Source organism: Prinia subflava, chromosome 3 (assembly GCF_021018805.1).
Source record: "Prinia subflava isolate CZ2003 ecotype Zambia chromosome 3, Cam_Psub_1.2, whole genome shotgun sequence".
NCBI lineage: Eukaryota > Metazoa > Chordata > Aves > Passeriformes > Cisticolidae > Prinia > Prinia subflava.
Genome location: NC_086249.1, coordinates 19,402,773 through 19,416,211, shown reverse-complemented (window position 1 = coordinate 19,416,211; position 13,439 = coordinate 19,402,773). Strand labels below are relative to the sequence as shown.

Genomic DNA, 13,439 nt, shown 5'->3' with positions numbered 1-13,439 from the left:
GCTAAAGTTCTTTGGAGATTTTAATCTACAGAACTCCAAATGAACCAAATTGCTACTGCCTCCCACCCACTAGCTGGCCTAAATCCAGCCAGCAGGCTTTCTGCAGTTTTCCCACGCCTGATTGTTTTTCAGCATGTAGACAAAGTGTAGATCATGCACAAAACCAACAAGTTCAACCTTTTTTTTTTTTAAATGGAAAGGGTAAAAACTGGAGAACACCAGCACTCAACTCCTCTCTTTCACAATACAGGAAATACTTTGACTAACTGGAGACAGCAAGAGAACATGAAGAAAGCAGCACTCTACATATGATGTAGGCTGCTCAGCAGATGGGGGGAGAGGAGGGAGGACATGTAAACAGATGGTCTAGAATATGCATTTTTGTATTTCAAAGTTGAAAGCATTTCTCAGCCTACAACATAAAGTGCTAATTTCAGCAGAACCTTAGAAATAACCCAAGAGGGCACTTCTCCCACTGTCCAGTGCAACTTCAGGAAAAACCCCAATTGAGTTTAAAATTATGATGTGGGCACTCTGGAAGACTTCAACCTCCCATAATTCTTCAAGTACCAGCATCATCTCTCAAGTCTCTTCTCAACACAAGCTCCAGAGTAAAGGACAACACGTGGCTAGTAAAAACTCCATCTGAGAAAAGTCTTCAAATAAAGAGGGTCAGTGCTCTTGCAAAAGCATCAGCAGCTGAAGACTGACACCAGGCAGTTACACCTCAACGTTACCCTAGACATATGAGATGTTTCTGAAGCCTGACTTGGAACCTGCTATCCTGTCCTCACTGGCTCCAGAGGTGTCCCCATGAGGACTTGCATTTCCTCAGTGTGGCACTCCAGAAAATCCTTCCTTCTAGATCAAGCATCTCAGTTTAAAATCAGTGCCCACATTTCAGAGAGACTATGGGGAGTCTGCTCTGAAGACAGGCTCAATCTCACCCACTGAGAAATTGAATGAAGTAGGAGCTGGGGTGCAGACACTAGAGTGGCTCCTCATTTTTCAGGGAAAAAAAAAAAACAAGTTCCCTGAATCACAATAGCAAATACTCTTAATTTCATTAATGAACTGTGCCTCAAATCAAGCTGAAAAGGAAGAGCAAAGAGTTTTATGCACTTTTATACTTGATGGCATGGCAGAGGATGACAGAAGACACTGATCCCACTGAGCAATAGAAGCTAAATTATCTCCTCTGCCCACGTTTACTATAGCTAATTAAGTCAGATAGATGAGAGAAGATAAAGGGATTCAAAAGAAGCATATTAAGCTTTTCATGTTTCTTTAAAAACTGCAGAAATTAGAAGAAGAAATTAAGACCGAAAGCAACCCAGAATAATTCTTGTTACTTTCACCTCCTAAGAGTAGAGACAGCCACTGCTACTACCAAAGACACAACCACATACTGAGCAAGAGAAGAAAGAACACTTTGAGCCTATTACCATACGGCTGCTAACCCACAACTCATCATATTAGACTGCAGAGCTTCCATCTTTGCATAACACAGCAGTCAGCAGTCCAGAAACAGAGGCAAAAGCATGGCTTAAACTGATCCCCATGCCACACAGAGGCCAAGGCCATTGAGGTGGGCACTTGTATTAGCAGCAGCTGCTGTCAACCTGATCACTTGAGGGTTGCTGAGGTTGGGGTTTTTTTTAAACACAGAAATTTTGACTTCAAGTGATACATAGGAATTCAGCAGCTGAAGATACACCTTCACAAGTTCTGAAGGGTTTAACTGTTTGCCCAACAGCAGTCCAAGTGTTGATACAAAGTAGCTATGAGCTCATAAAATTACATTATTCTGTAATGCCTCTAAGATTAGTGTACTTTCACCACAGAAACCGCCTTAGATTTTGTCAAGTAATACCAGCAGATGCTTCGACACCTCATTAAAGAAACAAGTCTCCTCAATTTTCATATTGCAGATAATCTTATTTTTAAAAAATCTGAGAAGTCAAGGAGATTACAGGGCATTTGCATTCTCACTTATTTGCATCAGATGCAAAGAAGCTATAAGAATGTTTTGGTTTACTTCCAGAGCTATCATTTAGATCTGGTACTGAAGAACGAAATACCACAGATACTTGAAAAGTAACTGGGTAGTAGAAACACCTTAATCTTTGTGTGGCAAGAGATGCAGAAGTTTGGGAAAAATTACAGTTATCTAAAAATCATGTAACAAATTTTGGGTGCTACCCAAGTTTGTTTGTCAAGATGTGTCTTCAAAACCATGCAGCTCTCATTCCAGAATCTCTGCAATATCTTATCTGAAATGGAAAGAAAGTCATCTTCAGGAAATGAAATTGACGCTTTAAAACTGTATGTATGCACATATCTTCCTACGTCCTGGACTAATCCCTTCCACTCTCCCTCCTCTCAAAGGCAAAAATTTGTGGTACACCTTCCCCCTCCCCACCATTTTTCTGCCTGAAAGGGGAAAACAAAAAAAGGGACAGGAGCAGTAAAGAAAACAATTTAATGGAAAATGTAAAGTTAATGTCAGCAAGGGGTGACCACTGTAACAATGAAAAAAAAGCACTGAAGAATGTCAAGAGTGCCCAGGGGAAGAGGTGGGAAAGCAATCCAAGGAATACAGAGAGAGTCCAGTGGGAACATTGTTTGCACACCCACCACTAAAGCATGGTTGTTACAATGATTTTCTACCTACATCACTGCTAACTTTTTTTAGAAGACAGAAATACAAATATTTTCCAGTAGCCTACAAAACTAAAGATTCGCATAAGGTAAAATGAGTGTTAAAATATTACAGCCTATATACCAACAGACTGGTATAATAAGGTAAATGTTTCATCATTTGATAGACATCAATACAGGATTCACAGAAGAAACACTTTGCTTTTTAGTGACTAAATCAAAGCATCTGTCATTTCATAATCAAGTGTACACTTCATATGAATGACCTTTGATCCAGTTAGTTCTGAAGCCCCTGGATTTCTGGAAATACAGCTTGTCAATCCATCCTCACACTTCACATCTTAGACTGCATCCTCCTTCATATTCGGACTGGGTTCATCTCTTTCGACCATTTGTACCTTAACTCCTCTGCCTCACCCAAAATCAACACTTGCAAAGTAGCTGATGCTTGACTTTGCCCTTGATAGTAAGCAGAACAAATTTTTCCATCCCAAACTGAGACAATAAATAATCTAGACTCACCACTGAAGATCCTACACTTTCTCAAAATACCATCTGTTAATGTCCCTGCAGTCCAGCAGCAAGAACTCCTCAACGAAAATGGCAGCATGCGTTTTCCATTATGGTAAACAACCCCATCAGCCCCAAGCTGATGGCAAATAGCCGGTTGATAAAACTGTGGTAATCGGCCAAAGTAGTTGCTTCAAAAGTAAAGCACATAACCTTGCTTCACAATGCATATCGTGACATTCACACAAGGGTCTTACCAGCAGTTTAAGCAGGCAGGCTTTTTAAGTACTTAAGATGTGCCTGGTTTGCAAAGCTAAAACAACAGGAATAGCTATTCTTGCTCAAATAACAACTCAAAAAATGAACGTGACAGGGAAATTTTGGATGGAAGGCAGGCGGGAGGTACACACAGACATAGCAGTACAGGAACCATAGGACAGTTAACTGATGTCAGGATAACCACCTTGTCTAAGAACAGACCCCAAACAACCACACTGCATTCAGCTCTGACAGTTGTAAGCTTATCTGCATGTGACACGCAAAAAAGTATGGACTTCCTTCCTAAAGCTGTGGCCTCAGTAACTGAAAGAGGGAACCTGGAAAGGATTCACGTGAACTATCACTACCAACAGACTCCTTTTTTCTACAGCCCATCTACTGGGCAACACAAGGTACAACAGCCGCAGCTGGAGTTCTGAACATTTCTGAACTCTCCTTTTTGTTTCATCTGTCCTATATTTTAGAAACTGATTTTGGCTGCATGTGCCACAGGGACTGGGGAAGCTAAGAAATAAGATCACACACACACACACAAAAAAAATTAAACCCACACAGTGAAAGAAAAGAACTTCAAAGGCATATTAGAGGCTGTCTAAACCTATGTTTAATGCAGTGTTTAACCACGCCAGCAATTAACATCATAGACAAAACAAGTCCTTGTTAAATATTAAGTACCCGTGCCCTTTCAGATAGGGAGAAAAGGCTCATGTTAAGTGCCCCAAGACATTCAACAGTGAAGATGCCTTAAGGAAAAATACCATAGTATTCACATATTCTTTATAACTCGTAACAGATTAATATAAAGAAGAAAATTAAACACTCTCCTTTTAATCTCATACAAATAACCTTTAAATAATTCTTATGCGAGTAAGATATATTTTAAGCTGTTTTCAAAGGAATATTATTAGCATAAGTAACCTTCCTTTAAAATTCCCTGTATTACTAATTTGAGTATGGAAAAGCAGGTATTTTATCACATCTTTGACAGTGAAGAGAGATCTGTCAGCCTCATTAAGATCCAGACAGCAGGGTAGGACTTAGGCAGCTGAAGTATGTTAGAAGCAAATATACTATGTAATCATCAGTTCAGGTTTTTTACCTCCGTTTTGAATGCTTAACTTCACATGATCCAGTCCTGAACATTTAGAGGCTTGCACCACACAGAGCTTTAGGTGGCCCCAAAAAGCTGTTGATACAGCATATCTATCCTCGATACTCTTATTTTATTTGTGATTTCTTAACGCTGGCAAATACAATTAAGGAAACTCAGCCACCGGCACCTTCAGTCGTCTGGATTAACATCAGAGCAAGTGATTTTAAGGGCCAGAAAAAGGCAATTGTGCCATCTGCACTAGTTCTGTGCCCTGCACGTCATAGGCTGACAGCCTCTGGATCACAGCATGAAGTCTTTTTCAGATCAAAGTTCTTGTGCACTATTCAGCAACAAGCAGCTGTTTTGAGTAAGCACATAATAGCTCTGGAAGAGATGCGGCAGTTTTCCAGTCACTTGCACCGTCTCCACAAATACCGTAACTTAACCCCCTTCTGTCCACGGCTGATGCACGGAATTGGCTTGGGTGAGAAAATAAATCAGTCGCTGGAGGACACCTCGTATTTGCCCTCCCAGCTCTCGCTCGCCAGAAGGCTAAATTCACACCGGGGAAGGCAACATGGAGCCACAGCTACACATGGCAGCTGGAGGACACAAGGCTAGCGCTCAGAAGTTGATACACGCCGGGGAGACACGAGGATGTCGGTGAAAGGAGGGACAGCACTACGGGAAGGACCTATTTTAAGCGATCCCCCTGTCACCCAGTCCCGCTCCCTTCCCGGCGAGCGAGGCACCCACCTGTGCCGGTGCTCGTCGTGCCCTTGCCCGTGGATAAGGAAGCCGCCGAGGTTCTTGCCCCCTTTGCTGGTGTCCACGTGGGGAATGAGCACATCCTCCAAGCCCAGGTCAAAGCGCTTGTGCTTCGAGGAGTCGGGGAGGAAGAAGAACGCCCCGAAGCACAGGGTGATGAAGGCACTAAGAATAAGGAGCAGGATAAATTTTTCGGAGAGTCTCAAGGTAGCCCTGTGGTGCGGGAAGGCGGAGGCCCCCAGGTTCAGCGGGGGCAGCCTCCGCCCGGAGAGCGGCAGCAGGGCGGGAGTGGTCATCCTTCCGCTAGCGACCCCCCGGCGGGGCACGGCTCATCCCCTCAGCCCCTGCGGAGGGCGGCCCCGGCCCGGCTCGGGGGCTGCGGGCGGCTGCACCATCACCATCCTCCCCGCGGGAGCCGGGGGAAGGGAGGGCGGGGGGGAGGCCGGGCCGCCCCGACGGCCCCCGGCCCCGCGGGGGCTCGGGCCGGGGCGCGGTCGCCCCGCTACCTGCGCGCCCCCTTCCCTCCCTCCCTGGCCGCGGGGCCAGCCGGGCCCGAGCGAGCGACTCCGGTCAGCGGCGCTCCCCGAGCTCCGCGGCCGCGGGGCTGCGGGACGAGCGGCAGCGGGGAGCCGGGGGCCCGGCCTGGCGCGCGGCGTCGCTCCACCCGCGTCCCCCTGTCCGGGCCGGGCGGAGGCGCATCCCCCTGGCCGCGCCGGGGCCCCGCTGCGAACGACGCCGGGAGCGGCCGCCGCGCCGGTCCCGCTCCGGACCCTCTGCCCGCCCCCACGGCGCCTGCGCGGCGGCGGCGGGCGGCGCACGCGCGCGGGGGGTGGGCGGGGCGCGGGCGGGGCGGGGGCGGGGCGCGGGCGGGGCGGGGGCGGGGCGGGGGCGGGGCCGGCGCGGCCCCCGCGGGCTGCGGGAGCGGCGGGAGCGGGGCCGGGTCCGGCCGGGCCGGGCCGGGCGGCGGAGCCACCGCGGGTGGGTGAGGAAACAGCGCTCGGACAAGCGGCTACGGGAGAGGGCCCGTGGGAGGCCACGGAGGTGCTGAGCGGACTGGAGCATCTCTCTTACGAGGGAGCTGCGGGAGCTGGGCCTGCTTTGTGGAGAGAAGGCTGAGAGGGGATCTCATTAATGCACATAAATATGTCAAGGGTGGGTGCCAAGAGGATGGTGCCAGGCGCTTTCCTCTGGTGCCCGGCGACAGGGCGAGAAGCAGTGGCCATAAACTGAAACAGAGGAAATTTCACCAAAACAGGAGGAAGAACTTCTTTACACACTGAGAGTGGCAGAGCACTGGAACAGGCTGTTCATGGAGATCCATGGAGTTTCCCTCTCTGGAGACACTGAAAGCGCACCTGGATGCATTCCTGCTCTATTATTTGCACCTAGTAACCTGCTCCAGGTGATCCTGCCTTAGCAGGGGGGTTGGACTAGAAGATCTCCACGAAGTCATCCTGGGCACCCCATAAGACAGGGCCCCATTTTGTTTCATGCAAAACCAAAAGGAAAGGTGAAGGAAAGGCCTGGTCAAGGAAGCTGCAGGAACCAGGTTCAGTGGAGGTCACAGAAGAAAAGTAGGTCCATAAATCTGGGAGACAAATTGCACCTGCAGCTTTTTTCAGAGTAAGGTGTTTTCCACATTTTAGAGGTTTAACAACAACACTGGAGACTCAGGTACTCCCAGATTATGGAGACCAGAGTCTGTTTGGTGAACCTGGTTGCCAAATCTGAATCACAGCCAAGGAAGTATAAAGGCAGGGGAGAGAACAGGTCAGCTCAGCCAGCTGAAGTAAAGCTGAGCTGGAGAGGATTTCCCAGGTGCAAGGCAGCAACCCCAGGTTCAGGTAGGAGAGACAGGATGAGAACTGAAATGAAGCAGCAGGCAGCAGCTCCCTGCAGGAAAGCTTCCCGCTGAGACAAGCTCCAGGAAGAAGAGGAATCCCACCTAGAGGTGTAAATACACAAAGAAAGTGAGAGAGAAAGCATTGAGACATATGTCCTGCAGGTAGACAAAGCAGACACACAACCAAGAGTGGTTTCTAGTACCAAAAATGTTGCTGATGCCCCTGAGTGGGGTGCCCTTGATCCCTGTCACAGCAGCTCAAATCTGAGCAATGCAGGTTTGAAAACAGCAATCCCAGGCATAGGTTTGTTATCTGGCTTATACTTTGCTTTACATGTTTTGAATTTGTGGAATTATGCTGGCCTGTGGAAAAAGAAGTCAAAGTCCAACTGGATGTGCTGAATTAATGAAAGTTAGTCCTCAGCTTCTCGTCTGAGTGTGGTTTACTATGAAAATTAAGCCTTCAAGAAATGTTACTTTGGGAAGTTTCCAGGGAAGGAAGGCAGCTGAGCTAACAAAATACTCTGACAGTCAATATAGTGACACAGGTGTGGGTGCGTCAAAAAAATCCAGATCAATGAACACTTGGGGCCAATCAAGTTGGTTGAAGTTAACTGCTCAAGGTAAAGGAGGCCTTGACAAGATTAACTTCTATGCTTGTGTCCTCACAACCAAGCCGTGAATTCTGCTTTGCTGGATCTTACTGTGTACCGTATCAAAGATGTTGGCCTTTCCCATCTCCCTGCCCAGCTCAACCCTTCCATTGACTTATTTTGCTTCCTCTTCTGTGTTTTCTACAAAGAGGACCCATGACAATGCCATGTAGCAGACAGCTGGGCCCTGCTCAGTAATCTTGCACTAGTGAAAAGCAGAATAAAGTGAAAAACTGCCATGAGGTGATAAAACGCAAAAAGCCAGTGTGGGACAGAGATAGCAAAGAGAGGACATACAAAAAGAGCTGTGTTATCAATGATACTACAATGCACTCCAGTCAGTAGAGCAACTAAACCCAACACGTAATGTTGTTAGAACTGGATCAACATGCTTCAGCTGGTCTGCTGGCCATTTCAACTGTCTTCTAGTTTTGATCTGGTAAAGTAAATTAACTTCAAATATGTTCATGTCTTCACTTGTTAAATTGCTTTTACACACAGTCTGGAAAACAAAGATGAGTTCATGAAGACTTTTGTTCTTCAGTCTTTTTGCCCTTTGCTTCTCTCTTCTCTGCCAACTGCTAGTCTTTGCTTTAAAAGACTGAGCAGAAACTTCCAATTTCTTTATAAAATGTTTCTTTGTGTTTAGCTTATTGGAAGAAAGTGATGTTTCTGTCAGTTTGTTAGTTCATGATGACCTTTCCAAATTCTAAAGCATCTGTGTCTAAACCGTGATGAAGTTTTGTATTTCTACAATTTTGTGCTTATTTTGACTTCCTTACCTTTTACTAAAGTCTAATAGTAATTTCTCATCCTTTGGTTCTGTCATACTGGGTAATATGCATATCCCTGTAAGTTTGCCAGTGATTTTCCACACTGCAGGGGTGTTAACTCTGTAGCTGAACAACATTAAATATAGAACTACATTGAATTAGTTGGGTTTTGTGAGCTTGTGCTATACTATATAGATTTTGCATCTGTTAATGTTTTATCGCAGATGCCCAGAACACTCTTGGAAGTGTCCTGAGCTCAAACCTAAAGGTTTTCACAAGAACCAGGAATTTCCTGTACTCACTGCCTTGACTTTGATCAATTGCTAATGTAACTGGGAACTTGAGGTCCAAAAGTGCTTGATCATCAGTACTAAAGTCACTGTATTTCCACAAGCCAACATTTCTGAAAAGCTATTAGGGCACTTCACATTTTTCAAAGGTACAGAAAGTAAGTCTTGTAGAAGTACAGATCCATATCGATGTACTATTTCTTTCTTCTTGAATCTGCAGTGATCCTTTCTAGCATCACAATTGGGACACACAGTCTGGATTCATTATTTGCGAAGCCTCTTCTTCACTTTTCTCTCCAAAACTGTCCAGTCTTTCCAGGTTCCATAGAAAATCCAATGTAGCTCGAAATAGCATTCAGATTCTCTTGGACTTAATGGTGACTGGGGTCCCAAGAGCACATTCTTTGTGAAATCTAGTCTCTAGACTAACTAGCAGCTCCTTTGACTATCTTTATGTTTTTCCCCTATCCCTCCAGTCACAGCTGCTCTGAAAAAGACTTTACCCTCAGCCAAGCTTTGCCACAAACCTTTGGTCTTTGGCCCTTTGCCCTGGTCTCTGTATCCTTCTCCCTGTGTTGCTGGATGTATGCAAATATACAATTTACTATTATTTCCATGAAAATAATAATCACAAATCAACCTTTCCAATTCAGATCCCATTTTGGTCCAAGTGACCCTTACCCTGTAACTTTATGAGGAAGACTAGCTTTGTCCATCCTTAATGTGGCTATAGCAGGATGAATAATGCTGTCCTAATCTCATTCTCATCTTTCCATTTTCAGTCGGGTTGAGAACACACTCTTCTCCTCATTCAGACCAATATCCCATGCAAGGTCTTCTGCTCTGAATCCTCCTTATGTCCTCATATCCAAGTTCTGACTCATGCCTTGCTGAATTTTTTCTGTGTAACATCAAAGATACAAACTTTCTGATCCATCACCTCAGCCAAGCTATTCCACCTAGGTATTGTCACGCTTCCTTGTCTCTGGTTCTGAAAAAGGCAGTATTGCACTTTTCATGTCCGTTCAGAATGCTTCTGGAAAGGTATTTCCTTTGTGAGTGATTGTCCTTGCTGTGTCACTTCAAGTTTTGCATCTTCCCAATCTTTCCTGACATGCCTTCCCCCTCTCCTAGCATTTCTGATTCATCACTAAGACACCAGCTCCTCCTACACCCAGTTGGCCCATAATATCAGCCTCCAGCACCTATTTATTAATGTTTCTAGTACTTCCATGCTTTCTTCTGTGCTTCCCTAAGGCATGAAAGGACTTGCACATCAAAAAGAAATTTGGGAACCATGAAAGTGTATTAGACCACACCAGAAAATTTGCAGCTAGGAAAACTGAACTTAGTCATGGCAACTTCACTACAGAGACACAAAATGGGCATAAGTATCAGATTGTAAAGGAAAATGGGATATCTAGGAGTGTGTATTGGAATCAGCAGAAGTAATGCCATTCTTTGGCTTAAAAGTGAAAATAAGTTTTCCAGGGATGGTCAGAAAAAAAGAGCCAAGAGCTGCACAGCTTCAAGACCTTGAAAACAAATAGTTGCCTGTAGTGTGCACTGGGAAGACAGTCCCTGAATTATGGCAGCTTGTTAAATGCATGGAAGAGATTGTGTAACAAGTTAAGTATATCACCTGTTTAGTGGTCTGTGTTTGCATATGGTGGGACTTGGTGGCTGAGGTTTTCCCTGGAAATAAAAACCAGGCTAATCATTGAGATGGACACAAATCTCACACATTTGATGTTCGACACCCTAGCACAATCTGGTTTAAAAGAAAAACAGGATTTATGCCCCATTTGTGCATTCCTAAAAAAAGAATTGCTAAGACATCTTTACGATAATAGAGATGAGAAATTTCTAAGTAAATAAATTATAGATTCCCGTTGCTAGAAGTTTATTACAGAAGTTAGTCAAGATAAAGATTTTCAACATTATAAAAAACAAGTCACAGTCCTCTTTGAAACAGAAAAACTTGTCGCCCATTGCCACAGGCATACTGAGATGGACAACATTTAACAGTGGCAGATCAATCAATGTTTGAAAGGGTCATGTTTTTCTTAAAACTCATCCCCAGTCTGGTGAGCACTACAGGAGAGCACGAAAATCAAGTTCATATTTCATAGTGAAACATTCTTCCATTCTGAAGAGGGCAGATTAAAATTTGGCTGGAAAAGAGAGAGATTCGCTCCCTTGCAGCTGTGTTTTGGAATATCTGCATGTCCCCTGTTCTTCTATGCAGATCTTCATGCCTGTCTCAATGAGCCTCCCTGCAGGCATATGGGCCCAACTGCACTGATTACTTTGCAGAACTGGGGGTTAGAAATTACAAAGCCACATGCTTTATAATTGCAAAGTCACTAACTTATCCCAGTCTCGTTCAGCAGTCTTCTCCTTCCCAGCAGGGCCCATCTGTCACCATTTCACTAGCTCCATGTTTTAATGAGATCCAGTTTCACTCTTTGCTTTCAAGTGTTTTTATTCTATATCTGTACATTGAAAGAAAAAAGAATGTTTTCTATTAAAAGAAAGTCAGTCATAAATATGTAGAAAACTGAAGGGCCCCTGCATATATTGTCATTTAACATTTTATCATTGTATTATTGATAGTTTTGCATTATCTTCATTCAATGCCAAAAGAGCAATTAAAAGATCTTTCAATTTAGAAAGACAAAAACATGAAGGAAAGGTAGACATTCAAGAATAAACTGCCTTAGAGATATAACAAGCTGATAAACAAGTCCTTTGGCAAGCCTAATCTTTGGGTGAAGTGTTTTCATTCAGTTCATGCTACTGAATGAGCCTTGGACAATGAATAGTCAGTGAAGAATTCTCCTGTTACAGGAGAACGCATCACTTGATGTAAAAATAACAGCATCAGCTCTCACATTGTTACCTCCCTTCATTAGCCCAGCCACAGACTTGGAGGGAAGAAAGATTCTACACAAATTGCAGCTCTTCCAGGCTTTGCTTATATTACCTTTATACCTGGGATCTCCTAGGCTGACTCAAGCCTAAGGGTGGAGCTGAAGGCATCAAGACAAATTGACCAGATGCAGTAGCTGTCAATTCAAAGGCTACACCGTGAAGTTCATGTGTCCATGCTCCTTTGTTCCATATGAATCCAAAAATGCCAGATCAGGAGCACCATCATCAGCTACAGTGGGCAAATACCTGACTTTGTTGCATGGATGCAATGCTCAGCCAACAAATGTCTGTCAGACTGTTGTCTGTCTTGCATTTATCCAGCCAGCTGCAGAGTGATGTGCAGCTGGAAAGCTGCTGTGATGTGTCCCAAGCATTGTGCTCATCCTTGGTACCCTGTGAAGCCATCAGGGTGCCTATCACGACAGGTAACACTAAGACAAGGATTTTTCCATCTGCCTCTCTGCAGGTTGAAAATCAAGCTAGTGGAAATGGAAGATTTACTCATCCAAACACAAGGCTTCCTCTTGATTTGTTAGTCTGCCCATTACACTTTTCAGTAATCCTGCCCTCATTTATCTAGCACTTTCTCCCTCTCCCCCATCATTCCCTCCAAGTCATCTAAAGCCACGCAGCCCTCAGGTGGCCGCTGCTCCTTCTGCCCACCATCTTTTAGCTGAGCTTGTGTGTGGGTCTGTAAATACACATACCCAAACATCAGACTAGCACTGCAGGGCCTCCCTGCAGAAGCTGCAATGGAAATGTATCCAGCAAAGGCCCTACATTGCACCTCTGAAGTGCCTCTAGTTAGGAACTGCTAGTACCCCACCCCGTTCCACTGCATGAGGCTTTCTAGCCACAAACCCCATGGGATCCCTGCCTGTATCCCAGCTGTGCCATGTGAGCCTGAGTGGCCTCCCACTGCTGGTCTGGGATTTCCCAGATGTATGTAGGTGTGGGTGAGTAGTAAGCTTTACCTTTTTGATCATGCTGCATTTATTATGGTATGAATCAAAGTCATATACACACAAGGAATCCAGAATTTGCTTAAAATGCTGTTCAGGCTCCAGTGGCTGAGTAGCAGACAGAAAGTAATTGAGTCCAGTGCATCCTCATGGCATGAGCTCTACTTGACAGGTATGCAGCAACTGTGTGTAGTATGTGTTTGAAACCACCCTGACTTTCAGATACACAGCCCCCCCAGCTGGAACAACCATGCAGGAGAGTTGCAGCTACTTGGATCTACTAGATACACTTAGAAATTCTCCTGTTCCAGCAAGTTTGAAATTCTGGATACTGAAACAGAGTTTCTCTGGTTAAATCTAGGCATGGGACAATGGGTGAAGAAAAAAGGTGCTTCTGTGCCTGCTTCTGCTGGTTGTGATGACCACTGTTGCTGCTGTTCTTGAAAGTGCTCAGAGAAGGAGTCTGGGAACTTTTACCATATGTGTGATTATATACCTTCACCACCATTATCCATTCTCTTCTTTCCCCTTCCAGAAACACCCACATGTGAGCACACACTCTGAAAACTAAGAACACAGAGCTGCCTCCTCTCAGGAAGAATGAAGCCAACTTCATCCATTCTCTCAAGCATGAATAAAAATATGCTGATCTTACCTGAATGTCTTCAGAGCT

At 45.0% G+C, this 13,439-nt stretch overlaps 1 protein-coding gene across 1 annotated transcript in view; it reads right to left on the bottom strand.

Annotated features, from left to right (window-relative positions):
• The window catches only part of MAN1A2 (mannosidase alpha class 1A member 2), a 136,159-nt gene extending 130,552 nt beyond the window's left edge, over nucleotides 1–5,607 (bottom strand). The window contains exon 1 of the mRNA XM_063394265.1: nucleotides 5,300–5,607. Within this exon, the coding sequence (XP_063250335.1) occupies nucleotides 5,300–5,607 (308 nt within the window). The remainder of the gene's footprint in view (nucleotides 1–5,299) is intronic.
• Nucleotides 5,608–13,439: the final 7,832 nt, after the last annotated feature.